Below are 26,982 nucleotides of genomic sequence, written 5' to 3' on the forward strand. Positions count from 1 at the left end.
GAACTTGTGTGAGTGTAATATTTACTGTTCACTTTTTAAGGTTTATTTCACTTTTGTTTATCCTTTTCACTTGCTTTGGCAATGTAAACATACAATACCGTTAAAACATTTAGGATCACCTAGAAATGTCCTTGTTTTTGAAAGAAAAGCACATTTTTTGTCCATTAAAATAATATCAAATTGATCAGAAATACAGTGTAGACATTGTTAATGTTGTAAATGACTATTGTTGCTGGAAACGGCTGATTTTTATGGAACATCTACATAGGCGTACAGAGGCCCATTATCAGCAACCGTCACTCCTGTGTTCCAATGGCACGTTGTGTTAGCTAATCCAAGTTTATCACTTTAAAAGGCTAATTGTTCATTAGAAAACCCTTTTGCAATTATGTTAGCACAGCTGAAAACTGTTGTTCTGATTGAAGAAGTAATACAACTGGCCTTCTTTACACTAGTTGAGTATCTGGAGCATCAGCATTTGCAACCCTACATTGACAGTACTGTATGTATGTCTTACCGGCACAGCTGCCATTAGAGTAGGCTGCAGAACACTGGTGTCTCCTTTGCTGCCTTTTTTTATCTTTGTTGACTGGTGAGAGAGAAAGGATACAGTTATCATACAGGTACTCTACACATATATTCACCTTTTATATATGTGTTAAGTAATGTACAGTCCAAGCAGGTGACACAGTATACAGAGCAGGGGGGGACCACCTCACCTGGTCCGCTAGCGTCTGGGGGGAGGAGTAGCCGATCCTGCAGCCATGAGCTACACACACCAGCTCTGCACTCAGCTCCAACACATGGGCCAGGGGGAGGTACCCGATGTAGGTGTCATTCTCACTGCCACAGAACAATATACGTCACTCCTTATTATTCTAGCATACAGACAGACAGACAGACAGACAGACAGACAGACAGACAGACAGACAGACAGACAGACGTGCTCAGTTGACACCAAGGCCTCAATCAGGAAGTTGTCCTCATAGATCACTTTGAGTGTTTCTTTAATTCAGCTTTGAAACGGAACCTGCTATGTATAACCATCACACTGTACTCCCCCATGGACAGCTGAGATCAGTCAAAGAGCATAGACAGGACATTATGGGACCTTCCTCTAAGACAGCGCCAACTGAAAAAGGGTAAACATTTGATCAATCTTCCTGGACAAGGTGCACTTTGGAAGCCAGCTTGGATTGTGAAAATTCTAAGAGCATTCAAAGTGTTATTCGATGATTCATGAAAAAATGTTGCTTATCAGGAAATGTCAGTAGTAGTAGTTTGGTACGGGGGAAGTGAGCCCAGGAGGGTAAAGAGAGTGTATAAGGTTGGCAGGTTAGCGGTACCTACCCCAGGTTGGGTATCCTTTCTGCCATGCCAGTGATGCCAGCAATGATGTTGCTATGGGAGATCATGACGCCCTTGGGTACGCCAGTGGAGCCGCTGGTGTACATGATGACAGCGATGTCAGAGGGCATGGGCTGTTTACGCCCACGAGACACTACACACACACACACAGAGACAAATACAGGAAAACAAATTAGTTCATGGCATGAAAGCATGTTTTTGTAAATATTCAGCATATGGTAGGAAAAGGGAGTTCATGGGAGATCATAAGATATGTTGCAGGGCAGAACAATAAATGGAGGAGGTTTGTTAAGTCCATGTTAGGATATATAGTCTGTAGGCGAAGGTCCTGGGAACATATGGTGGTGTTACACAAGATGGGGGTACATAATGATGAATATGGCAGAATGGAACATTCCTAATGGAATAAAGAGGGAGAGGAACATCAGTCAAGTAAAATATTAAACACATTAAACATAATGTCACCATTTAGTAAACCTCCTCAGCCTCTTGGCACTCTCAGTAGGAAGATACATCATATCTTAATGCCAAAACCCCCATCTACCTCTCCCTCTTTCCTCTCTCCGCACCTACCTTCCTCTTTACAATATCTCTCTCTCTCTGCCCCTCTACGGCTCTCTTCATATTATTTCACTCTTCTCTTTCTTCTCTGACATTTGGCTGTGTGTTAACTGGCTGAGAGCTGTTCAATTGACGTAAAGCCTCTCCTCCCCGTCAGCCCATTTCAAATGTTTGGGCTTAAGTTCTCCAAGACACCATGTTAATCTTGTCTAGGCTTGCCAAAAAGCCACTCAGAAGTTATATTATGTCAGGCAATGTGGATTCTGACAATGTGGAAGGAAGTGAGATGATTCTAGATCATATAGGTTTCTTAAACTATGGGTCAGGACCCAAAGTGGGTCCTTGGCTTGTGAGAGGTAGGTTGTGTGTTATAAGAATACATCTACAATCACACACTATTTCTTCGTAATTTGGGTCCCTGGAGGACGATTAATTTATAATTTGGGTCTTGGGCTGAAAAAAATAAAATCCCAGTTCTAGACTACATAAGAAATAAATGGAGTAGGGCTAAAACAGCAGTCAGTAGATTTCTCTGTTGTCCTCATGTGGAAATATAAGACGTGATTTTGAATGTTTTTTGTAGGGCTGGGGGGCTGCTCAATGTCGTGTGGAATATAAACATGTCCACGATGTCCACAGCGAGTGCAGAAAAACAAAACACACCCAAACAGAAGACACGCAGGACAGAGAGAGAGGAAGAAGGGAGCAAAAGTGTAGGAGAGAGAGAGATAGGAGTGGGAGATAGGAGAGGGAGAGAGGAGTGGGACGTGACTGGGAGTCTACCGCATGCGAGAGGAGGGGCCTTGTTCTGACTTGAACATGGATCCAGAGATACAGGGAGGTGAGGAGGAGGAGAGGGGTGTTGGGGGAATGATGTCATGTGAAGTTTACAGAAGTGTCTATAAACATGACCCTCCTTCCTAATCCCACAGGTCAGCACACACGCACACACACACACACACACACACACACACACACACACACACACACACACCCCCCTCACAGTACCAGCTCTACTTTACTTGTTATGGGTCAAGAAGTGCAGCACTAGAGACCAGCTGGAGAAAGGGAGGGATGGAAAGAAAGAGGAAGGAGAGAGAAATTGAAGAGAAAGGGAGTGTTTCCTCTGAGTTTAATCTGACACAGATGTGTCCACTTCCTCATTCACATGACCTAATGAGCCGCACCACCGAACCCCCACCCACCCTCCCCCTTAAGACTACAGTATCTGAGACCATAGTATCTCTGAGACTACAGTATCTCTGAGACTACAGTATCTCTGACACCACAGTATCTCTGAGACCATAGTATCTCTGAGACTACAGTATCTCTGAGACAACAGTATCTCTGAGACTACAGTATCTCTGAGACCACAGTATCTCTGAGACCACAGTATCTCTGAGACTACAGTATCTGAGACTACAGTATCTGAGACTACAGTATATCTGAGACTACAGTATCTCTGAGACCTGAGTATCTCTGAGACCACAGTATCTGAGACCACAGTATCTCTGAGACTACTGTATCTGAGACTACAGTATCTCTGAGACCACAGTATCTCTGAGACTACAGTATCTCTGAGACCACAGTATCTGAGCCCACAGTATCTCTGAGACTACTGTATCTGAGACTACAGTATCTCTGAGACAAAGAGTATCTCTGAGACCACAGTATCCGAGACCACAGTATCTCTGAGACCACAATATGTCTGAGACCACAGTATCTCTGAGACCACAGGATCTCTGAGACTACACTATCTCTGAGACCACAGTATCTCTGAGACCATAGTATCTCTGAGACCACAGTATCTCTGAGACCATAGTATCTCTGAGACCACATTATCTCTGAGACCACAGTATCTCTGAGACCATAGTATCTCTGAGACCATAGCATCTCTGAGAACATAGTATCTCTGAGACCACAGTATCTCTGAGACCACAGTATCTCTGAGACCATAGTATCAATGAGACCATAGTATCTCTGAGAGCATATTATCTCTGAGACTACAGTATCTCTGAGACCATTGTATCTCTGAGACAACAGTATCTCTGAGACGATAGTATCTCTGAGACTACAGTATCTCTGAGACCACAGTATCTCTGAGACCATAGTATCTCTGAGACCATAGTATCTCTGAGACCACAGTATCTCTGAGAGCATAGTATCTCGGAGACCATAGTATCTCTGAGACCACAGTATCTCTGAGAGCATAGTATCTCGGAGACCATAGTATCTCTGAGACCACAGTATCTCTGAGTCCATAGTATCTCTGAGACCACATTATCTCTGAGACCATAGCATCTCTGAGACCACAGTATCTCTGCGACCATAGTATCTCTGAGACCATAGTATCTCTGAGACCATAGTATCTCTGAGATCATAGTATCTCTGAGACCACAGTATCTCTGAGACCACAGTATCTCTGAGACCATAGTATCTCTGAGACCATAGTATCTCTGAGACCATAGTATCTCTGAGACTACAGTATCTCTGAGACCATAGTATCTCTGAGACTACAGTATCTCTGAGACCATAGTATCTCTGAGACTACAGTATGTCTGAGACCATAGTATCTCTGAGACCACAGTATCTCTGAGACCATAGTATATCTGAGACTACAGTATCTCTGAGACCATAGTACCTCTGAGACTACAGTATCTCTGAGACCATAGTATCTCTGAGACTACAGTATCTATGAGACCATAGTATCTCTGAGACTACAGTATGTCTGAGACCATAGTATCTCTGAGACCATAGTATCTCTGAGACCATAGTATCTCTGAGACCACAGTATCTCTGAGACCATAGTGTCTTTGAGACCACAGTATCTCTGAGACCATAGTATCTTTGAGACCACATTATCTCTGAGACCATAGCATCTCTGAGACCACAGTATCTCTGCGACCATAGTATCTCTGAGACCATAGTATCTCTGAGACCACAGTATCTCTGAGTCCATAGTATCTCTGAGACCACATTATCTCTGAGACCATAGCATCTCTGAGACCACAGTATCTCTGCGACCATAGTATCTCTGAGACCATAGTATCTCTGAGACCATAGTATCTCTGAGATCATAGTATCTCTGAGACCACAGTATCTCTGAGACCACAGTATCTCTGAGACCATAGTATCTCTGAGACCATAGTATCTCTGAGACCATAGTATCTCTGAGACTACAGTATCTCTGAGACCATAGTATCTCTGAGACTACAGTATCTCTGAGACCATAGTATCTCTGAGACTACAGTATGTCTGAGACCATAGTATCTCTGAGACCACAGTATCTCTGAGACCATAGTATATCTGAGACTACAGTATCTCTGAGACCATAGTACCTCTGAGACTACAGTATCTCTGAGACCATAGTATCTCTGAGACTACAGTATCTATGAGACCATAGTATCTCTGAGACTACAGTATGTCTGAGACCATAGTATCTCTGAGACCATAGTATCTCTGAGACCATAGTATCTCTGAGACCACAGTATCTCTGAGACCATAGTGTCTTTGAGACCACAGTATCTCTGAGACCATAGTATCTTTGAGACCACATTATCTCTGAGACCATAGTATCTCTGAGACCACAGTATCTCTGAGACCATAGTATCTCTGAGACCATAGTATCTCTGAGACCATAGTATCTCTGAGACCATAGTATCTCTAAAACCACAGTATCTCTGAGACCACAGTATCTCTGAGACCATAGTATCTCTGAGACCACAGTATCTCTGAGACCATAGTATCTCTGAGACCACAGAATCTCTGAGACCATAGTATCTCTGAGACTACAGCATCTCTGAGACCATAGTACCTCTGAGACTACAGTATCTCTGAGACCACAGTATCTCTAAAACCATAGCATCTCTGATCTCTGAGACCACAGTATCTCTGAGAAACTCTGAGACCAGTATCTCTGAGACTCTGAGACAGTATCTCTGAGACCACAGTATCTCTGAGACCATAGTATCTCTGAGACCACGGTATCTCTGAGACCATAGTATCTCTGAGACTACAGTATCTCTGAGACCATAGTATCTCTGAGACCATAGTATCTCTGAGACCACAGTATCTCTGAGACCATAGTATCTTTGAGACCACAGTATCAATGAGACCATAGTATCTTTGAGACCACACTATCTCTGAGACCATAGTATCTCTGAGACCACAGTATCTCTGAGACCATAGTATCTCTGAGACCACAGTATTTCTGAGACCATAGTATCTCTGAGACCATAGTATCTCTGAGACCATAGTATCTCTGAGACCACAGTATCTCTGAGACCATAGTATCTCTGAGACCACAGTATCTCTGAGACCATAGTATCTCTGAGACCATAGTATCTCTGAGACCATAGTATCTCTGAGACCACAGTATCTCTGAGACCAAAGTATCTCTGAGACCATAGTATCTCTGAGACCATAGTATCTCTGAGACCACAGTATCTCTGAGACCATAGTATCTCTGAGACCATAGTATCTCTGAGACCACAGTATCTCTGAGACTACAGTATCTCTGAGACCACAGTATCTCTGAGACTACAGTATCTCTGAGACCACAGTATCTCTGAGACCACAGTATCTCTGAGACCATAGTATCTCTGAGACTACAGTATCTGAGACCATAGTATCTCTGAGACTACAGTATCTCTGAAACTAGCAAAGTGACTTACTACAAACTAATAAATGAATGCTATAACAATGTTATACATGTTGTGTACATTTCAGTATAATGCCGTTAAAGAAATTATTAGTACACACACGCACACACACACACACACACATACACACGCACACACACACACACATCTGTGTGTTTACCATTCTCAAGATTGGTCCCCAGCTCCTGAACGGAAGCCATGTTGTGGACACTGATGCCTCGTGGGTAACCAGGCCACTTGGTGGGCGTGTCATCCACCACAATGATGTGCTGCAGTCTGGGCACCTCCAGCAGGATGAACTAAACCAGGAAACACAAAGAGATCTTTAAGACAGCTATACTGTAACCATCAAATGGTTGGTCAGGACAAGGCACACTGATAGGGGTTGGCTGATTCCTTCTGGCTCCTGACTACAAAAGGTGGTTTGTTTCTTTTTTCATTTTCATTTGTTTTTTACCCTTTTTTCTCTCCAATTTCGTGGTATCCAATTGTTTTAGTAGCTCATCACTACAACTCCCGTACGGGCTCGGGAGAGACGAAGGATGAAAGTCATGCGTCCTCTGATACACAACCCAACCAAGCCGCACTGCTTCTTAACACAGCGCGCATCCAACCCGGAAGCACTGGCAACCTTGGTTAGCGCGCATCGCGCCCGGCCCGCCACAGGAGTCGCTGGTGTGTGATGAGACAAGGACACCCCTACCGGCCAAGCCCTCCCTAACCCGGACGACGCTAGGCCAATTGTGCGTCGCCCCATGGACCTCCCGGTCGCAGCCGGTTACAACAGAGCCTGGGCGCGAACCCAGAGTCTCTGATGGCACAACTGTGCTGCAGTACAGCATCCTTAAACACTGCGCCACCCGGGAGGCCTATTTTTTCATTTTCAAGTATGTTTTCAAAGGCTTGACCTTTTCGTACATGTAGACATGCAAAATAAACAAAGCACTTTGTACAATGTTCTACTTCAGTATGTCTAGACAACCTAAACATGTGAGTCAACTCTTTCATGTTTTGACAGATACTGTACATATTGCTTTATTGCTTCACTGTCTCTCTCATCAGGAGGTAGAATGGACTGTATGACTCTAACTCTCTAACCCAGTGTGTTGGTCTGTCTCTAACCCAGTGTGTTGGTCTCTCTCTAACCCAGTGTGTTGGTTTGTCTCTAACCCAGTGTGTTGGTCTCTCTATAACCCAGTGTGTTGGTCTGTCTCTAACCCAGTGTGTTGGTCTGTCTCTAACCCAGTGTGTTGGTCTCTCTCTAACCCAGTGTGTTGGTCTCTCTATAACCCAGTGTGTTGGTCTGTCTCTAACCAAGTGTGTTGGTTTGTCTCTAACCCAGTGTGTTGGTCTCTCTCTCTAACCCAGTGTGTTGGTCTCTCTCTAACCCAGTGTGTTGGTCTGTGTCTAACCCAGTGTGTTGGTATCTCTATAACCCAGTGTGTTGGTCTCTCTATAACCCAGTGTGTTGGTCTCTCTATAACCCAGTGTGTTGGTCTGTCTCTAACCAAGTGTGTCGGTTTGTCTCTAACCCAGTGTGTTGGTCTGTCTCTAACCCAGTGTGTTGGTCTCTCTCTAACCCAGTGTGTTGGTCTGTGTCTAACCCAGTGTGTTGGTTTTGTCTCTAACCCAGTGTGTTGGTCTCTCTAACCCAGTGTGTTGGTCTGTGTCTAACCCTGTGTGTTGGTCTCTCTCTAACCCAGTGTGTTGGTCTGTGTCTAACCCAGTGTGTTGGTATCTCTATAACCCAGTGTGTTGGTCTCTCTATAACCCAGTGTGTTGGTCTCTCTCTAACCCAGTGTGTTGGTCTGTCTCTAACCCAGTGTGTCGGTCTGTCTCTAACCCAGTGTGTCGGTCTGTCTCTAACCCAGTGTGTTGGTCTGTCTCTACAACCCAGTGTGTTGGTCTGTCTCTAACCCAGTGTGTTGGTCTCTCTATAACCCAGTGTGTTGGTCTCTCTATAACCCAGTGTGTTGGTCTCTCTCTAACCCAGTGTGTTGGTCTGTCTCTAACCCAGTGTGTTGGTCTGTCTCTAACCCGGTGTGTTGGTCTCTCTCTAACCCAGTGTGTTGGTCTCTCTATAACCCAGTGTGTTGGTCTGTCTCTAACCCAGTGTGTTGGTCTCTCTCTAACCCAGTGTGTTGGTCTGTGTCTAACCCAGTGTGTTGGTCTCTCTCTAACCCAGTGTGTTGGTATCTCTATAACCCAGTGTGTTGGTCTCTCTATAACCCAGTGTGTTGGTCTCTCTCTAACCCAGTGTGTTGGTCTGTGTCTAACCCAGTGTGTTGGTCTCTCTCTAACCCAGTGTGTTGGCATCTCTATAACCCAGTGTGTTGGTCTCTCTATAACCCAGTGTGTTGGTCTCTCTCTAACCCAGTGTGTTGGTCTGTCTCTAACCCAGTGTGACGGTCTGTCTCTAACCCAGTGTGTTGGTCTGTCTCTACAACCCAGTGTGTTGGTCAGTCTCTAACCAAGTGTGTTGGTCTCTCTATAACCCAGTGTGTTGGTATCTCTATAACCCAGTGTGTTGGTCTCTCTCTAACCCAGTGTGTTGGTCTGTCTCTAACCCAGTGTGTCGGTCTGTCTCTAACCCAGTGTGTTGGTCTGTCTCTACAACCCAGTGTGTTGGTCTCTCTCTAACCCAGCATGTTGGTCTCTCTCTAACCCAGTGTGTTGGTCTGTCTCTAACCCAGTGTGTCAGTCTCTCTATAACCCAGTGTGTTGGTCTCTCTCTAACCCAGTGTGTTGGTCTGTCTCTAACCCAGTGTGTCGGTCTGTCTCTAACCCCGTGTGTTGGTCTGTCTCTACAACCCAGTGTGTTGGTCTCTCTCTAACCCAGTGTGTTGGTTTCTCTCTAACCCAGTGTGTTGGTCTCTCTCTAACCCAGTGTGTTGGTCTCTCTATAAGCCAGTGTGTTAGTCTCTCTATAAGCCAGTGTGTTGGTCTCTGTATAACCCAGTGTATTGGTCTCTCTCTAACCCAGTGTGTTGGTCTCTCTCTAACCCAGTGTGTTGGTCTCTCTATAACCCAGTGTGTTGGTCTGTCTCTAACCAAGTGTGTTGGTTTGTCTCTAACCCAGTGTGTTGGTCTCTCTCTAAACCAGTGTGTTGGTCTCTCTCTAACCCAGTGTGTTGGTCTGTGTTTAACCCAGTGTGTTGGTCTCTCTCTAACCCAGTGTGTTGGTCTCTATCTAACCCAGTGTATTGGTCTGTGTCTAACCCTGTGTGTTGTTCTGTCTCTAACCCAGTGTGTTGGTCTCTCTCTAACCCAGTGTGTTGGTCTGTGTCTAAACCAGTGTGTTGGTATCTCTATAACCCAGTGTGTTGGTCTCTCTAAAACCCAGTGTGTTGGTCTCTCTATAACCCAGTGTGTTGGTCTCTCTATAACCCAGTGTGTTGGTCTCTCTCTAACCCAGTGTGTTGGTCTATCTCTCTAACCCAGTGTGTTGGTCTCTCTATAACCCAGTGTGGTGGTATCTCTCTAACCCAGTGTGTTGGTCTGTCTCTAACCCAGTGTGTCGGTCTGTCTCTAACCCAGTGTGTTGGTCTGTCTCTACAACCCAGTGTGTTGGTCTCTCTCTAACCCAGTGTGTTGGTCTCTCTCTAACCCAGTGTGTTGGTCTCTCTCTAACCCAGTGTGTTGGTCTGTCTCTAACCCAGTGTGTTGGTCTCTCTATTACCCAGTGTTTTGGTCTGTCTCTATAACCCAGTGTGTTGGTCTGTCTCTAACCAAGTGTGTTGGTTTGTCTCTAACCCAGTGTGTTGGTCTCTCTCTAACCCAGTGTGTTGGTCTCTCTCTAACCCAGTGTGTTGGTCTGTGTCTAACCCAGTGTGTTGGTCTCTCTCTAACCCAGTGTGTTGGTCTCTCTCTAACCCAGTGTATTGGTCTGTGTCTAACCCTGTGTGTTGTTCTGTCTATAACCCAGTGTGTTGGTCTCTCTCTAACCCAGTGTGTTGTTCTGTGTCTAAACCAGTGTGTTGGTATCTCTATAACCCTGTGTGTTGGTCTCTCTATAACCCAGTGTGTTGGTCTCTCTCTAACCCAGTGTGTTGTTCTGTCTCTAACCCAGTGTGTCGGTCTGTCTCTAACCCAGTGTGTTGGTCTGTCTCTAACCCAGTGTGTCGGTCTGTCTCTAACCCAGTGTGTTGGTCTGTCTCTAACCCAGTGTGTTGGTCTCTCTCTAACCCAGTGTGTTGGTCTCTCTATAACCCAGTGTGTTGGTCTCTCTCTAACCCAGTGTGTTGGTCTGTCTCTAACCCAGTGTGTTGGTCTGTCTCTAAAACCCAGTGTGTTGGTCTCTCTCTAACCCAGCATGTTGGTCTCTCTCTAACCCAGTGTGTTGGTCTGTCTCTAACCCAGTGTGTTGGTCTCTCTCTAACCCAGTGTGTTGGTCTGTCTCTAACCCAGTGTGTTGGTCTCTCTCTAACCCAGTGTGTTGGTCTGTCTCTAACCCAGTGTGTTGGTCTGTCTCTAACCCAGTGTGTTGGTCTCTCTATAACCCAGTGTTTTGGTCTGTCTCTAACCCAGTGTGTTGGTCTCTCTCTAACCCAGTGTGTTGGTCTGTGTCTAACCCAGTGTGTTGGTCTCTCTCTAACCCAATGTGTTGGTCTCTCTCTAACCCAGTGTGTTGGTCTCTCTATAACCCAGTGTGTTGTTCTGTCTCTAACCAAGTGTGTCAGTCTGTCTCTAACCCAGTGTGTTGGTCTGTCTCTAACCAAGTGTGTTGGTCTGTCTCTAACCAAGTGTGTTTGTCTGTCTCTAACCCAGTGTGTTGGTCTGTCTCTAACCCAGTGTGTTGGTCTGTCTCTAACCCAGTGTGTCCGTCTGTCTCTAACCCAGTGTGTTGGTCTGTCTCTACAACCCAGTGTGTTGGTCTGTCTCTAACCCAGTGTGTTGGTCTCTCTATAACCCAGTGTGTTGGTCTCTCTATAACCCAGTGTGTTGGTCTCTCTCTAACCCAGTGTGTTGGTCTCTCTCTCTAACCCAGTGTGTTGGTCTCTCTATAACCCAGTGTGGTGGTATCTCTCTAACCCAGTGTGTTGGTCTGTCTCTAACCCAGTGTGTCGGTCTGTCTCTAACCCAGTGTGTTGGTCTGTCTCTACAACCCAGTGTGTTGGTCTCTCTCTAACCCAGTGTGTTGGTCTCTCTCTAACCCAGTGTGTTGGTCTCTCTCTAACCCAGTGTGTTGGTCTGTCTCTAACCCAGTGTGTTGGTCTCTCTATTACCCAGTGTTTTGGTCTGTCTCTATAACCCAGTGTGTTGGTCTGTCTCTAACCAAGTGTGTTGGTTTGTCTCTAACCCAGTGTGTTGGTCTCTCTCTAACCCAGTGTGTTGGTCTCTCTCTAACCCAGTGTGTTGGTCTCTCTCTAACCCAGTGTGTTGGTCTCTCTCTAACCCAGTGTATTGGTCTGTGTCTAACCCTGTGTGTTGTTCTGTCTATAACCCAGTGTGTTGGTCTCTCTCTAACCCAGTGTGTTGTTCTGTGTCTAAACCAGTGTGTTGGTATCTCTATAAGCCTGTGTGTTGGTCTCTCTATAACCCAGTGTGTTGGTCTCTCTCTAACCCAGTGTGTTGTTCTGTCTCTAACCCAGTGTGTCGGTCTGTCTCTAACCCAGTGTGTTGGTCTGTCTCTAACCCAGTGTGTCGGTCTGTCTCTAACCCAGTGTGTTGGTCTGTCTCTAACCCAGTGTGTTGGTCTGTCTCTAACCCAGTGTGTTGGTCTCTCTATAACCCAGTGTGTTGGTCTCTCTCTAACCCAGTGTGTTGGTCTGTCTCTAACCCAGTGTGTTGGTCTGTGTCTAACCCAGTGTGTTGGTCTCTCTCTAACCCAGTGTGTTGGTCTCTCTCTAACCCAGTGTATTGGTCTGTGTCTAACCCTGTGTGTTGTTCTGTCTATAACCCAGTGTGTTGGTCTCTCTCTAACCCAGTGTGTTGTTCTGTGTCTAAACCAGTGTGTTGGTATCTCTATAAGCCTGTGTGTTGGTCTCTCTATAACCCAGTGTGTTGGTCTCTCTCTAACCCAGTGTGTTGTTCTGTCTCTAACCCAGTGTGTCGGTCTGTCTCTAACCCAGTGTGTTGGTCTGTCTCTAACCCAGTGTGTCGGTCTGTCTCTAACCCAGTGTGTTGGTCTGTCTCTAACCCAGTGTGTTGGTCTGTCTCTAACCCAGTGTGTTGGTCTCTCTATAACCCAGTGTGTTGGTCTCTCTCTAACCCAGTGTGTTGGTCTGTCTCTAACCCAGTGTGTTGGTCTGTCTCTAAAACCCAGTGTGTTGGTCTCTCTCTAACCCAGCATGTTGGTCTCTCTCTAACCCAGTGTGTTGGTCTGTCTCTAACCCAGTGTGTTGGTCTCTCTCTAACCCAGTGTGTTGGTCTGTCTCTAACCCAGTGTGTTGGTCTCTCTATAACCCAGTGTGTTGGTCTGTCTCTAACCCAGTGTGTTGGTCTGTCTCTAACCCAGTGTGTTGGTCTCTCTCTAACCCAGTGTGTTGGTCTCTCTATAACCCAGTGTTTTGGTCTGTCTCTAACCCAGTGTGTTGGTCTCTCTCTAACCCAGTGTGTTGGTCTGTGTCTAACCCAGTGTGTTGGTCTCTCTCTAACCCAATGTGTTGGTCTCTCTCTAACCCAGTGTGTTGGTCTCTCTATAACCCAGTGTGTTGTTCTGTCTCTAACCAAGTGTGTCGGTCTGTCTCTAACCCAGTGTGTTGGTCTGTCTCTAGAACCAAGTGTGTTGGTCTGTCTCTAACCCAGTGTGTTGGTCTCGCTATAACCGAGTGTGTTGGTCTCTCTCTAACCCAGTGTGTTGGTCTCTCTCTAACCCAGTGTGTTGGTCTGTCTCTAACCCAGTGTGTCGGTCTGTCTCTAACCCAGTGTGTTGGTCTCTCTCTAACCCATTGTGTCGGTCTCTCTCTAACCCAGTGTATTGGTCTGTGTCTAACCCAGTGTGTTGGTCTAACCCAGTGTGTTGGTCTGTCTCTCCCAGTGTGTTGGTCTCTCTATACCCAGTGTGTTGGTCTGTCTCTAACCCAGTGTGTTGGTCTGTCTCTAACCCAGTGTGTTGTTCTCTCTCTAACCCAGTGTGTTGGTCTCTCTATAACCCAGTGTGTTGGTCTGTCTCTAACCAAGTGTGTTGGTTTGTCAGTGTGTTGGTCTGTCTCTAACCCAGTGTGTTGGTCTCTCTCTAACCCAGTGTCTTGTCTCTCTCTAACCCAGTGTGTTGGTCTCTCTATAACCCAGTGTGTTGGTCTCTCTATAACCAAGTGTGTTGGTCTGTCTCTAACCCAGTGTGTTGGTCTGTCTCTAACCCAGTGTGTCGGTCTGTCTCTAACCCAGTGTGTTGGTATCTCTCTAACCCAGTGTATTGGTCTGTGTCTAACCCAGTCTGTGTCTCTCTCTAACCCAGTGTGTTGGTCTGTCTCTAACCCAGTGTTGGTCTCTCTATTGTGTCTGTCTCTAACCCAGTGTGTTGGTCTGTCTCTAACCCAGTGTGTTGGTCTCTCTCTAACCCAGTGTGTTGTTCTGTGTCTAAACCAGTGTGTTGGTATCTCTATAAGCCTGTGTGTTGGTCTCTCTATAACCCAGTGTGTTGGTCTCTCTCTAACCCAGTGTGTTGTTCTGTCTCTAACCCAGTGTGTCGGTCTGTCTCTAACCCAGTGTGTTGGTCTGTCTCTAACCCAGTGTGTCGGTCTGTCTCTAACCCAGTGTGTTGGTCTGTCTCTAACCCAGTGTGTTGGTCTGTCTCTAACCCAGTGTGTTGGTCTCTCTATAACCCAGTGTGTTGGTCTCTCTCTAACCCAGTGTGTTGGTCTGTCTCTAACCCAGTGTGTTGGTCTGTGTCTAACCCAGTGTGTTGGTCTCTCTCTAACCCAGTGTGTTGGTCTCTCTCTAACCCAGTGTATTGGTCTGTGTCTAACCCTGTGTGTTGTTCTGTCTATAACCCAGTGTGTTGGTCTCTCTCTAACCCAGTGTGTTGTTCTGTGTCTAAACCAGTGTGTTGGTATCTCTATAAGCCTGTGTGTTGGTCTCTCTATAACCCAGTGTGTTGGTCTCTCTCTAACCCAGTGTGTTGTTCTGTCTCTAACCCAGTGTGTTGGTGTGTTGGTCTGTCTCTAACCCAGTGTGTCGGTCTGTCTCTAACCCAGTGTGTTGGTCTGTCTCTAACCCAGTGTGTTGGTCTGTCTCTAACCCAGTGTGTTGGTCTCTCTAAACCCAGTGTGTTGGTCTCTCTCTAACCCAGTGTGTTGGTCTGTCTCTAACCCAGTGTGTTGGTCTGTCTCTAAAACCCAGTGTGTTGGTCTCTCTCTAACCCAGTGTGTCTCTCTCTAACCCAGTGTGTTGGTCTCTCTCTAACCCAGTGTGTTGGTCTGTCTCTAACCCAGTGTGTTGGTCTCTCTATAACCCAGTGTGTTGGTCTGTCTCTAACCCAGTGTGTTGGTCTGTCTCTAACCCAGTGTGTTGGTCTCTCTCTAACCCAGTGTGTTGGTCTCTCTATAACCCAGTGTTTTGGTCTGTCTCTAACCCAGTGTGTTGGTCTCTCTCTAACCCAGTGTGTTGGTCTGTGTCTAACCCAGTGTGTTGGTCTCTCTCTAACCCAATGTGTTGGTCTCTCTCTAACCCAGTGTGTTGGTCTCTCTATAACCCAGTGTGTTGTTCTGTCTCTAACCAAGTGTGTCGGTCTGTCTCTAACCCAGTGTGTTGGTCTGTCTCTACAACCAAGTGTGTTGGTCTGTCTCTAACCCAGTGTGTTGGTCTCGCTATAACCGAGTGTGTTGGTCTCTCTCTAACCCAGTGTGTTGGTCTCTCTCTAACCCAGTGTGTTGGTCTGTCTCTAACCCAGTGTGTCGGTCTGTCTCTAACCCAGTGTGTTGGTCTGTGTCTAACCCAGCATGTTGGTCTCTCTCTAACCCATTGTGTCGGTCTCTCTCTAACCCAGTGTATTGGTCTGTGTCTAACCCAGTGTGTTGGTCTCTCTCTAACCCAGTGTGTTGGTCTGTCTCTAACCCAGTGTGTTGGTCTCTCTATAACCCAGTGTGTTGGTCTGTCTCTAACCCAGTGTGTTGGTCTGTCTCTAACCCAGTGTGTTGTTCTCTCTCTAACCCAGTGTGTTGGTCTCTCTATAACCCAGTGTGTTGGTCTGTCTCTAACCAAGTGTGTTGGTTTGTCTCTAACCCAGTGTGTTGGTCTGTCTCTAACCCAGTGTGTTGGTCTCTCTCTAACCCAGTGTCTTGGTCTCTCTCTAACCCAGTGTGTTGGTCTCTCTATAACCCAGTGTGTTGGTCTCTCTATAACCAAGTGTGTTGGTCTGTCTCTAACCCAGTGTGTTGGTCTGTCTCTAACCCAGTGTGTCGGTCTGTCTCTAACCCAGTGTGTTGGTATCTCTCTAACCCAGTGTATTGGTCTGTGTCTAACCCAGTCTGTTGGTCTCTCTCTAACCCAGTGTGTTGGTCTGTCTCTAACCCAATGTGTTGGTCTCTCTATAACCCAGTGTGTTGGTCTGTCTCTAACCCAGTGTGTTGGTCTGTCTCTAACCCAGTGTGTTGTTCTCTCTCTAACCCAGTGTGTTGGTCTCTCTATAACCCAGTGTATTGGTCTGTGTCTAACCCTGTGTGTTGTTCTGTCTCTAACCCAGTGTGTTGGTCTCTCTCTAACCCAGTGTGTTGGTCTGTGTCTAAACCAGTGTGTTGGTCTCTCTCTAACCCAGTGTGTTGGTCTCTCTATAACCCAGTGTGTTGGTCTCTCTAACCAAGTGTGTTGGTCTGTCTCTAACCCAGTGTGTTGGTCTGTCTCTAACCCAGTGTGTCGGTCTGTCTCTAACCCAGTGTGTTGGTCTGTCTCTAACCCAGTGTGTTGGTCTCTCTCTAACCCAGTGTGTTGGTCTGTCTCTAACCCAGTGTGTTGGTCTGTCTCTAACCCAGTGTGTTGGTCTCTCTCTAACCCAGTGTGTTGGTCTCTCTATAACCCAGTGTGTTGGTCTGTCTCTAACCCAGTGTGTTGGTCTGTCTCTAACCCAGTGTGTTGGTCTCTCTCTAACCCAGTGTGTTGGTCTGTCTCGAACCCAGTGTGTTGGTCTGTCTCTAACCCAGTGTGTTGGTCTCTCTATAACCCAGTGTGTTGGTCTCTCTCTAACCCAGTGTGTTGGTCTGTCTCTAACCCAGTGTGTTGGTCTGTCTCTACAACCCAGTGTGTTGGTCTCTCTCTAACCCAGCATGTTGGTCTCTCTCTAACCCAGTGTGTTGGTCTGTCTCTAACCCAGTGTGTTGGTCTCTCTCTAACCCAGTGTGTTGGTCTCTCTCTAACCCAGTGTGTTGGTCTCTCTATAACCCAGTGTGTTGGTCTCTCTATAACCCAGTGTGTTGGTCTCTCTCTAACCCAGTGTGTTGGTCTTTCTATAACCCAGTGTGTTGGTCTGTCTCTAACCCAGTGTGTTGGTCTCTCTCTAACCCAGTGTGTTGGTCTGTGTCTAACCCAGTGTGTTGGTCTCTCTCTAACCCAGTGTGTTGGTCTCTCTCTAACCCAGTGTGTTGGTCTGTGTCTAACCCAACATGTTGGTCTCTCTCTAACCCAGTGTGTTGGTCTGTCTCTAACCCAGTGTGTTGGTCTCTCTCTAACCCAGTGTGTTGGTCTGTCTCTAACCCAGTGTGTTGGTCTCTCTATAACCCAGTGTGTTGGTCTCTCTATAACCCAGTGTGTTGGTCTCTCTCTAACCCAGTGTGTTGGTCTTTCTATAACCCAGTGTGTTGGTCTGTCTCTAACCCAGTGTGTTGGTCTCTCTCTAACCCAGTGTGTTGGTCTGTGTCTAACCCAGTGTGTTGGTCTCTCTCTAACCCAGTGTGTTGGTCTCTCTCTAACCCAGTGTGTTGGTCTCTCTATAACCCAGTGTGTTGGTCTGTCTCTAACCAAGTGTGTCGGTCTGTCTCTAACCCAGTGTGTTGGTCTGTCTCTACAACCCAGTGTGTTGGTCTGTCTCTAACCCAGTGTGTTGGTCTCTCTATAACCGAGTGTGTTGGTCTCTCTCTAACCCAGTGTGTTGGTCTGTCTCTAACCCAGTGTGTCGGTCTGTCTCTAACCCAGTGTGTTGGTCTCTCTCTAACCCAGTGTGTCGGTCTCTCTCTAACCCAGTGTATTGGTCTGTGTCTAACCCAGTGTGTTGGTCTCTCTCTAACCCAGTGTGTTGGTCTGTCTCTAACCCATTGTGTTGGTCTCTCTCTAACCCAGTGTGTTGGTCTCTCTATAACCCAGTGTTTTGGTCTGTCTCTAACCCAGTGTGTTGGTCTCTCTCTAACCCAGTGTGTTGGTCTGTGTCTAACCCAGTGTGTTGGTCTCTCTCTAACCCAATGTGTTGGTCTCTCTCTAACCCAGTGTGTTGGTCTCTCTATAACCCAGTGTGTTGTTCTGTCTCTAACCAAGTGTGTCGGTCTGTCTCTAACCCAGTGTGTTGGTCTGTCTCTACAACCAAGTGTGTTGGTCTGTCTCTAACCCAGTGTGTTGGTCTCGCTATAACCGAGTGTGTTGGTCTCTCTCTAACCCAGTGTGTTGGTCTCTCTCTAACCCAGTGTGTTGGTCTGTCTCTAACCCAGTGTGTCGGTCTGTCTCTAACCCAGTGTGTTGGTCTGTGTCTAACCCAGCATGTGTTGTGTCGGTCTCTCTCTAACCCAGTGTATTGGTCTGTGTCTAACCCAGTGTGTTGGTCTCTCTCTAACCCAGTGTGTTGGTCTGTCTCTAACCCAGTGTGTTGGTCTCTCTATAACCCAGTGTGTTGGTCTGTCTCTAACCCAGTGTGTTGGTCTGTCTCTAACCCAGTGTGTTGTTCTCTCTCTAACCCAGTGTGTTGGTCTCTCTATAACCCAGTGTGTTGGTCTGTCTCTAACCCAGTGTGTTGGTCTTGTCTCTAACCCAGTCTCTAACCCAGTGTGTTGGTCTGTCTCTAACCCAGTGTGTTGGTCTCTCTCTAACCCAGTGTCTTGGTCTCTCTCTAACCCAGTGTGTTGGTCTCTCTATAACCCAGTGTGTTGGTCTCTCTATAACCAAGTGTGTTGGTCTGTCTCTAACCCAGTGTGTTGGTCTGTCTCTAACCCAGTGTGTCGGTCTGTCTCTAACCCAGTGTGTTGGTATCTCTCTAACCCAGTGTATTGGTCTGTGTCTAACCCAGTCTGTTGGTCTCTCTCTAACCCAGTGTGTTGGTCTGTCTCTAACCCAATGTGTTGGTCTCTCTATAACCCAGTGTGTTGGTCTGTCTCTAACCCAGTGTGTTGGTCTGTCTCTAACCCAGTGTGTTGTTCTCTCTCTAACCCAGTGTGTTGGTCTCTCTATAACCCAGTGTATTGGTCTGTGTCTAACCCTGTGTGTTGTTCTGTCTCTAACCCAGTGTGTTGGTCTCTCTCTAACCCAGTGTGTTGGTCTGTGTCTAAACCAGTGTGTTGGTATCTCTATAACCCAGTGTGTTGGTCTCTCTATAACCCAGTGTGTTGGTCTCTCTATAACCAAGTGTGTTGGTCTGTCTCTAACCCAGTGTGTTGGTCTGTCTCTAACCCAGTGTGTCGGTCTGTCTCTAACCCAGTGTGTTGGTCTGTCTCTAACCCAGTGTGTTGGTCTCTCTATAACCCAGTGTGTTGGTCTGTCTCTAACCCAGTGTGTTGGTCTGTCTCTAACCCAGTGTGTTGGCCTCTCTCTAACCCAGTGTGTTGGTCTCTCTATAACCCAGTGTGTTGGTCTGTCTCTAACCCAGTGTGTTGGTCTGTCTCTAACCCAGTGTGTTGGTCTGTCTCTAACCCAGTGTGTTGGTCTGTCTCTAACCCAGTGTGTTGGTCTGTCTCTAACCCAGTGTGTTGGTCTCTCTATAACCCAGTGTGTTGGTCTCTCTCTAACCCAGTGTGTTGGTCTGTCTCTAACCCAGTGTGTTGGTCTGTCTCTACAACCCAGTGTGTTGGTCTCTCTCTAACCCAGCCTGTTGGTCTCTCTCTAACCCAGTGTGTTGGTCTGTCTCTAACCCAGTGTGTTGGTCTCTCTCTAACCCAGTGTGTTGGTCTCTCTCTAACCCAGTGTGTTGGTCTCTCTATAACCCAGTGTGTTGGTCTCTCTATAACCCAGTGTGTTGGTCTCTCTCTAACCCAGTGTGTTGGTCTTTCTATAACCCAGTGTGTTGGTCTGTCTCTAACCCAGTGTGTTGGTCTCTCTCTAACCCAGTGTGTTGGTCTGTGTCTAACCCAGTGTGTTGGTCTCTCTCTAACCCAGTGTGTTGGTCTCTCTCTAACCCAGTGTGTTGGTCTGTGTCTAACCCAACATGTTGGTCTCTCTCTAACCCAGTGTGTTGGTCTGTCTCTAACCCAGTGTGTTGGTCTCTCTCTAACCCAGTGTGTTGGTCTGTCTCTAACCCAGTGTGTTGGTCTCTCTATAACCCAGTGTGTTGGTCTCTCTATAACCCAGTGTGTTGGTCTCTCTCTAACCCAGTGTGTTGGTCTTTCTATAACCCAGTGTGTTGGTCTGTCTCTAACCCAGTGTGTTGGTCTCTCTCTAACCCAGTGTGTTGGTCTGTGTCTAACCCAGTGTGTTGGTCTCTCTCTAACCCAGTGTGTTGGTCTCTCTCTAACCCAGTGTGTTGGTCTCTCTATAACCCAGTGTGTTGGTCTGTCTCTAACCAAGTGTGTCGGTCTGTCTCTAACCCAGTGTGTTGGTCTGTCTCTACAACCCAGTGTGTTGGTCTGTCTCTAACCCAGTGTGTTGGTCTCTCTATAACCGAGTGTGTTGGTCTCTCTCTAACCCAGTGTGTTGGTCTGTCTCTAACCCAGTGTGTCGGTCTGTCTCTAACCCAGTGTGTTGGTCTCTCTCTAACCCAGTGTGTCGGTCTCTCTCTAACCCAGTGTATTGGTCTGTGTCTAACCCAGTGTGTTGGTCTCTCTCTAACCCAGTGTGTTGGTCTGTCTCTAACCCATTGTGTTGGTCTCTCTCTAACCCAGTGTGTTGGTCTCTCTCTAACCCAGTGTATTGGTCTGTGTCTAACCCTGTGTGTTGTTCTGTCTCTAACCCAGTGTGTTGGTCTCTCTCTAACCCAGTGTGTTGGTCTGTGTCTAAACCAGTGTGTTGGTATCTCTATAACCTAGTGTGTTGGTCTGTCTCTAACCCAGTGTGTCGGTCTGTCTCTAACCCAGTGTGTCGGTCTGTCTCTAACCCAGTGTGTTGGTCTGTCTCTAACCCAGTGTGTTGGTCTGTCTCTAACCCAGTGTGTCGGTCTGTCTCTAACCCAGTGTGTTGGTCTGTCTGTACAACCCAGTGTGTTGGTCTGTCTCTAACCCAGTGTGTTGCTCTCTCTATAACCCAGTGTGTTGGTCTCTCTATAACCCAGTGTGTTGGTCTCTCTCTAACCCAGTGTGTTGGTCTGTCTCTAACCCAGTGTGTTGGTCTGTCTCTAACCCAGTGTGTTGGTCTGTCTCTACAACCCAGTGTGTTGGTCTCTCTCTAACCCAGCATGTTGGTCTCTCTCTAACCCAGTGTGTTGTTCTGTCTCTAACCCAGTGTGTTGGTCTCTCTCTAACCCAGTGTGTTGGTCTGTCTCTAACCCAGTGTGTTGGTCTCTCTATAACCCAGTGTGTTGGTCTGTCTCTAACCCAGTGTGTTGGTCTGTCTCTAACCCAGTGTGTTGGTCTCTCTCTAACCCAGTGTGTTGGTCTCTCTATAACCCAGTGTATTGGTCTGTGTCTAACCCAGTGTGTTGGTCTCTCTCTAACCCAGCATGTTGGTCTCTCTCTAACCCAGTGTGTCGGTCTCTCTCTAACCCAGTGTGTTGGTCTGTGTCTAACCCAGTGTGTTGGTCTCTCTCTAACCCAGTGTGTTGGTCTGTCTCTAACCCAGTGTGTTGGTCTCTCTATAACCCAGTGTGTTGGTCTCTCTCTAACCCAGTGTGTTGGTCTGTGTCTAAACCAGTGTGTTGGTATCTCTATAACCCAGTGTGTTGGTCTGTGTCTAACTCAGTGTGTTGGTCTCTCTCTAACCCAGTGTGTTGGTCTCTCTCTAACCCAGTGTATTGGTCTGTGTCTAACCCTGTGTGTTGTTCTGTCTCTAACCCAGTGTGTTGGTCTCTCTCTAACCCAGTGTGTTGGTCTGTGTCTAAACCAGTGTGTTGGTATCTCTATAACCCAGTGTGTTGGTCTCTCTATAACCCAGTGTGTTGGTCTCTCTCTAAACCAGTGTGTTGGTCTGTCTCTAACCCAGTGTGTCGGTCTGTCTCTAACCCAGTGTGTCGGTCTGTCTCTAACCCAGTGTGTTGGTCTGTCTCTAACCCAGTGTGTTGGTCTGTCTCTAACCCAGTGTGTCGGTCTGTCTCTAACCCAGTGTGTTGGTCTGTCTCTAACCCAGTGTGTTGGTCTGTCTCTAACCCAGTGTGTTGGTCTCTCTATAACCCAGTGTGTTGGTCTCTCTCTAACCCAGTGTGTTGGTCTGTCTCTAACCCAGTGTGTTGGTCTGTCTCTACAACCCAGTGTGTTGGTCTCTCTCTAACCCAGCATGTTGGTCTCTCTGACCCAGGGTGTTGGTCTGTCTCTAACCCAGTGTGTTGGTCTCTCTCTAACCCAGTGTGTTGGTCTGTCTCTAACCCAGTGTGTTGGTCTCTCTATAACCCAGTGTGTTGGTCTGTCTCTAACCCAGTGTGTTTGTCTGTCTCTAACCCAGTGTGTTGGTCTCTCTCTAACCCAGTGTGTTGGTCTCTCTATAACCCAGTGTGTTGGTCTGTCTCTAACCCAGTGTGTTGGTCTCTCTCTAACCCAGTGTGTTGGTCTGTGTCTAACCCATAGTGTTGGTCTCTCTCTAACCCAGTGTGTTGGTATCTCTATAACCCAGTGTGTTGGTCTCTCTATAACCCAGTGTGTTGGTCTCTCTCTAACCTAGTGTGTTGGTCTGTCTCTAACCCAGTGTGTCGGTCTGTCTCTAACCCAGTGTGTTGGTCTGTCTCTACAACCCAGTGTGTTGGTCTTTCTCTAACCCAGTGTGTTGGTCTCTCTATAACCGAGTGTGTTGGTCTCTCTCTAACCCAGTGTGTTGGTCTCTCTCTAACCCAGTGTGTCGGTCTCTCTCTAACCCAGTGTGTCGGTCTGTCTCTAACCCAGTGTTGGTCTGTCTCTACAACCCAGTGTGTTGGTCTCTCTCTAACCCAGCATGTTGGTCTCTCTCTAACCCAGTGTGTTGGTCTGTCTCTAACCCAGTGTGTCGGTCTCTCTATAACCCAGTGTGTTGGTCTCTCTCTAACCCAGTGTGTTGGTCTGTCTCTAACCCAGTGTGTCGGTCTGTCTCTAACCCAGTGTGTTGGTCTGTCTCTACAACCCAGTGTGTTGGTCTCTCTCTAACCCAGTGTGTTGGTCTCTCTCTAACCCAGTGTGTTGGTCTCTCTATAAGCCAGTGTGTTGGTCTGTCTCTAACCCAGTGTGTTGGTCTCTCTCTAACTCAGTGTGTTGGTCTGTCTCTAACCCAGTGTGTCGGTCTGTCTCTAACCCAGTGTGTTGGTCTGTCTCTACAACCCAGTGTGTTGGTCTCTCTCTAACCCAGCATGTTGGTCTCTCTCTAACCCAGTGTGTTGGTCTGTCTCTAACCCAGTGTGTTGGTCTCTCTCTAACCCAGTGTGTTGGTCTGTCTCTAACCCAGTGTGTTGGTCTCTCTATAACCCAGTGTGTTGGTCTCTCTATAACCCAGTGTGTTGGTCTCTCTCTAACCCAGTGTGTTGGTCTTTCTATAACCCAGTGTGTTGGTCTGTCTCTAACCCAGTGTGTTGGTCTCTCTCTAACCCAGTGTGTTGGTCTGTCTCTAACCCAGTGTGTCGGTCTGTCTCTAACCCAGTGTGTTGGTCTGTGTCTAACCCAGCATGTTGGTCTCTCTCTAACCCATTGTGTCGGTCTCTCTCTAACCCAGTGTATTGGTCTGTGTCTAACCCAGTGTGTTGGTCTCTCTCTAACCCAGTGTGTTGGTCTGTCTCTAACCCAGTGTGTTGGTCTCTCTATAACCCAGTGTGTTGGTCTGTCTCTAACCCAGTGTGTTGGTCTGTCTCTAACCCAGTGTGTTGTTCTCTCTCTAACCCAGTGTGTTGGTCTCTCTATAACCCAGTGTGTTGGTCTGTCTCTAACCAAGTGTGTTGGTTTGTCTCTAACCCAGTGTGTTGGTCTGTCTCTAACCCAGTGTGTTGGTCTCTCTCTAACCCAGTGTGTTGGTCTCTCTCTAACCCAGTGTGTTGGTCTCTCTATAACCCAGTGTGTTTGTCTCTCTATAACCAAGTGTGTTGGTCTGTCTCTAACCCAGTGTGTTGGTCTGTCTCTAACCCAGTGTGTCGGTCTGTCTCTAACCCAGTGTGTTGGTATCTCTCTAACCCAGTGTATTGGTCTGTGTCTAACCCAGTCTGTTGGTCTCTCTCTAACCCAGTGTGTTGGTCTGTCTCTAACCCAATGTGTTGGTCTCTCTATAACCCAGTGTGTTGGTCTGTCTCTAACCCAGTGTGTTGGTCTGTCTCTAACCCAGTGTGTTGTTCTCTCTCTAACCCAGTGTGTTGGTCTCTCTATAACCCAGTGTATTGGTCTGTGTCTAACCCTGTGTGTTGTTCTGTCTCTAACCCAGTGTGTTGGTCTCTCTCTAACCCAGTGTGTTGGTCTGTGTCTAAACCAGTGTGTTGGTATCTCTATAACCCAGTGTGTTGGTCTCTCTATAACCCAGTGTGTTGGTCTCTCTATAACCAAGTGTGTTGGTCTGTCTCTAACCCAGTGTGTTGGTCTGTCTCTAACCCAGTGTGTCGGTCTGTCTCTAACCCAGTGTGTTGGTCTGTCTCTAACCCAGTGTGTTGGTCTATCTATAACCCAGTGTGTTGGTCTGTCTCTAACCCAGTGTGTTGGTCTGTCTCTAACCCAGTGTGTTGGTCTCTCTCTAACCCAGTGTGTTGGTCTCTCTATAACCCAGTGTGTTGGTCTGTCTCTAACCCAGTGTGTTGGTCTGTCTCTAACCCAGTGTGTTGGTCTGTCTCTAACCCAGTGTGTTGGTCTGTCTCTAACCCAGTGTGTTGGTCTGTCTCTAACCCAGTGTGTTGGTCTCTCTATAACCCAGTGTGTTGGTCTCTCTCTAACCCAGTGTGTTGGTCTGTCTCTAACCCAGTGTGTTGGTCTGTCTCTACAACCCAGTGTGTTGGTCTCTCTCTAACCCAGCATGTTGGTCTCTCTCTAACCCAGTGTGTTGGTCTGTCTCTAACCCAGTGTGTTGGTCTCTCTCTAACCCAGTGTGTTGGTCTGTCTCTAACCCAGTGTGTTGGTCTCTCTATAACCCAGTGTGTTGGTCTCTCTATAACCCAGTGTGTTGGTCTCTCTCTAACCCAGTGTGTTGGTCTTTCTATAACCCAGTGTGTTGGTCTGTCTCTAACCCAGTGTGTTGGTCTCTCTCTAACCCAGTGTGTTGGTCTGTGTCTAACCCAGTGTGTTGGTCTCTCTCTAACCCAGTGTGTTGGTCTCTCTCTAACCCAGTGTGTTGGTCTGTGTCTAACCCAGCATGTTGGTCTCTCTCTAACCCAGTGTGTTGGTCTGTCTCTAACCCAGTGTGTTGGTCTCTCTCTAACCCAGTGTGTTGGTCTGTCTCTAACCCAGTGTGTTGGTCTCTCTATAACCCAGTGTGTTGGTCTCTCTATAACCCAGTGTGTTGGTCTCTCTCTAACCCAGTGTGTTGGTCTTTCTATAACCCAGTGTGTTGGTCTGTCTCTAACCCAGTGTGTTGGTCTCTCTCTAACCCAGTGTGTTGGTCTGTGTCTAACCCAGTGTGTTGGTCTCTCTCTAACCCAGTGTGTTGGTCTCTCTCTAACCCAGTGTATTGGTCTCTCTATAACCCAGTGTGTTGGTCTGTCTCTAACCAAGTGTGTCGGTCTGTCTCTAACCCAGTGTGTTGGTCTGTCTCTACAACCCAGTGTGTTGGTCTGTCTCTAACCCAGTGTGTTGGTCTCTCTATAACCGAGTGTGTTGGTCTCTCTCTAACCCAGTGTGTTGGTCTGTCTCTAACCCAGTGTGTCGGTCTGTCTCTAACCCAGTGTGTTGGTCTCTCTCTAACCCAGTGTGTCGGTCTCTCTCTAACCCAGTGTATTGGTCTGTGTCTAACCCAGTGTGTTGGTCTCTCTCTAACCCAGTGTGTTGGTCTCTCTATAACCCAGTGTGTTGGTCTGTCTCTAACCAAGTGTGTCGGTCTGTCTCTAACCCAGTGTGTTGGTCTGTCTCTAACCCAGTGTGTTGGTCTCTCTATAACCGAGTGTGTTGGTCTCTCTCTAACCCAGCATGTTGGTCTCTCTCTAACCCAGTGTGTTGGTCTGTCTCTAACCCAGTGTGTTGGTCTCTCTCTAACCCAGTGTGTTGGTCTGTCTCTAACCCAGTGTGTTGGTCTCTCTATAACCCAGTGTGTTGGTCTCTCTATAACCCAGTGTGTTGGTCTCTCTCTAACCCAGTGTGTTGGTCTTTCTATAACCCAGTGTGTTGGTCTGTCTCTAACCCAGTGTGTTGGTCTCTCTCTAACCCAGTGTGTTGGTCTGTGTCTAACCCAGTGTGTTGGTCTCTCTCTAACCCAGTGTGTTGGTCTCTCTCTAACCCAGTGTGTTGGTCTGTGTCTAACCCAGCATGTTGGTCTCTCTCTAACCCAGTGTGTTGGTCTGTCTCTAACCCAGTGTGTTGGTCTCTCTCTAACCCAGTGTGTTGGTCTGTCTCTAACCCAGTGTGTTGGTCTCTCTATAACCCAGTGTGTTGGTCTCTCTATAACCCAGTGTGTTGGTCTCTCTCTAACCCAGTGTGTTGGTCTTTCTATAACCCAGTGTGTTGGTCTGTCTCTAACCCAGTGTGTTGGTCTCTCTCTAACCCAGTGTGTTGGTCTGTGTCTAACCCAGTGTGTTGGTCTCTCTCTAACCCAGTGTGTTGGTCTCTCTCTAACCCAGTGTGTTGGTCTCTCTATAACCCAGTGTGTTGGTCTGTCTCTAACCAAGTGTGTCGGTCTGTCTCTAACCCAGTGTGTTGGTCTGTCTCTACAACCCAGTGTGTTGGTCTGTCTCTAACCCAGTGTGTTGGTCTCTCTATAACCGAGTGTGTTGGTCTCTCTCTAACCCAGTGTGTTGGTCTGTCTCTAACCCAGTGTGTCGGTCTGTCTCTAACCCAGTGTGTTGGTCTCTCTCTAACCCAGTGTGTCGGTCTCTCTCTAACCCAGTGTATTGGTCTGTGTCTAACCCAGTGTGTTGGTCTCTCTCTAACCCAGTGTGTTGGTCTGTCTCTAACCCATTGTGTTGGTCTCTCTCTAACCCAGTGTGTTGGTCTCTCTCTAACCCAGTGTATTGGTCTGTGTCTAACCCTGTGTGTTGTTCTGTCTCTAACCCAGTGTGTTGGTCTCTCTCTAACCCAGTGTGTTGGTCTGTGTCTAA

The 26,982-nt window shown here is 47.3% G+C and overlaps 1 protein-coding gene across 1 annotated transcript in view; it reads right to left on the reverse strand.

Moving 5' to 3' along the window:
- The window catches only part of LOC139385704 (fatty acid CoA ligase Acsl3-like), a 52,762-nt gene that overhangs the window by 9,858 nt on the left and 15,922 nt on the right, over positions 1-26,982 (reverse strand). The window contains exons 5-8 of the mRNA XM_071130980.1: positions 6,751-6,889; positions 1,351-1,501; positions 720-843; positions 518-589 (exon numbers count right to left, since the gene is read on the reverse strand). Of these exons, the coding sequence (XP_070987081.1) occupies positions 518-589; positions 720-843; positions 1,351-1,501; positions 6,751-6,889 (486 nt within the window). The remainder of the gene's footprint in view (positions 1-517; positions 590-719; positions 844-1,350; positions 1,502-6,750; positions 6,890-26,982) is intronic.

Source organism: Oncorhynchus clarkii, chromosome 27 (genome assembly GCF_045791955.1).
Source record: "Oncorhynchus clarkii lewisi isolate Uvic-CL-2024 chromosome 27, UVic_Ocla_1.0, whole genome shotgun sequence".
NCBI lineage: Eukaryota > Metazoa > Chordata > Actinopteri > Salmoniformes > Salmonidae > Oncorhynchus > Oncorhynchus clarkii.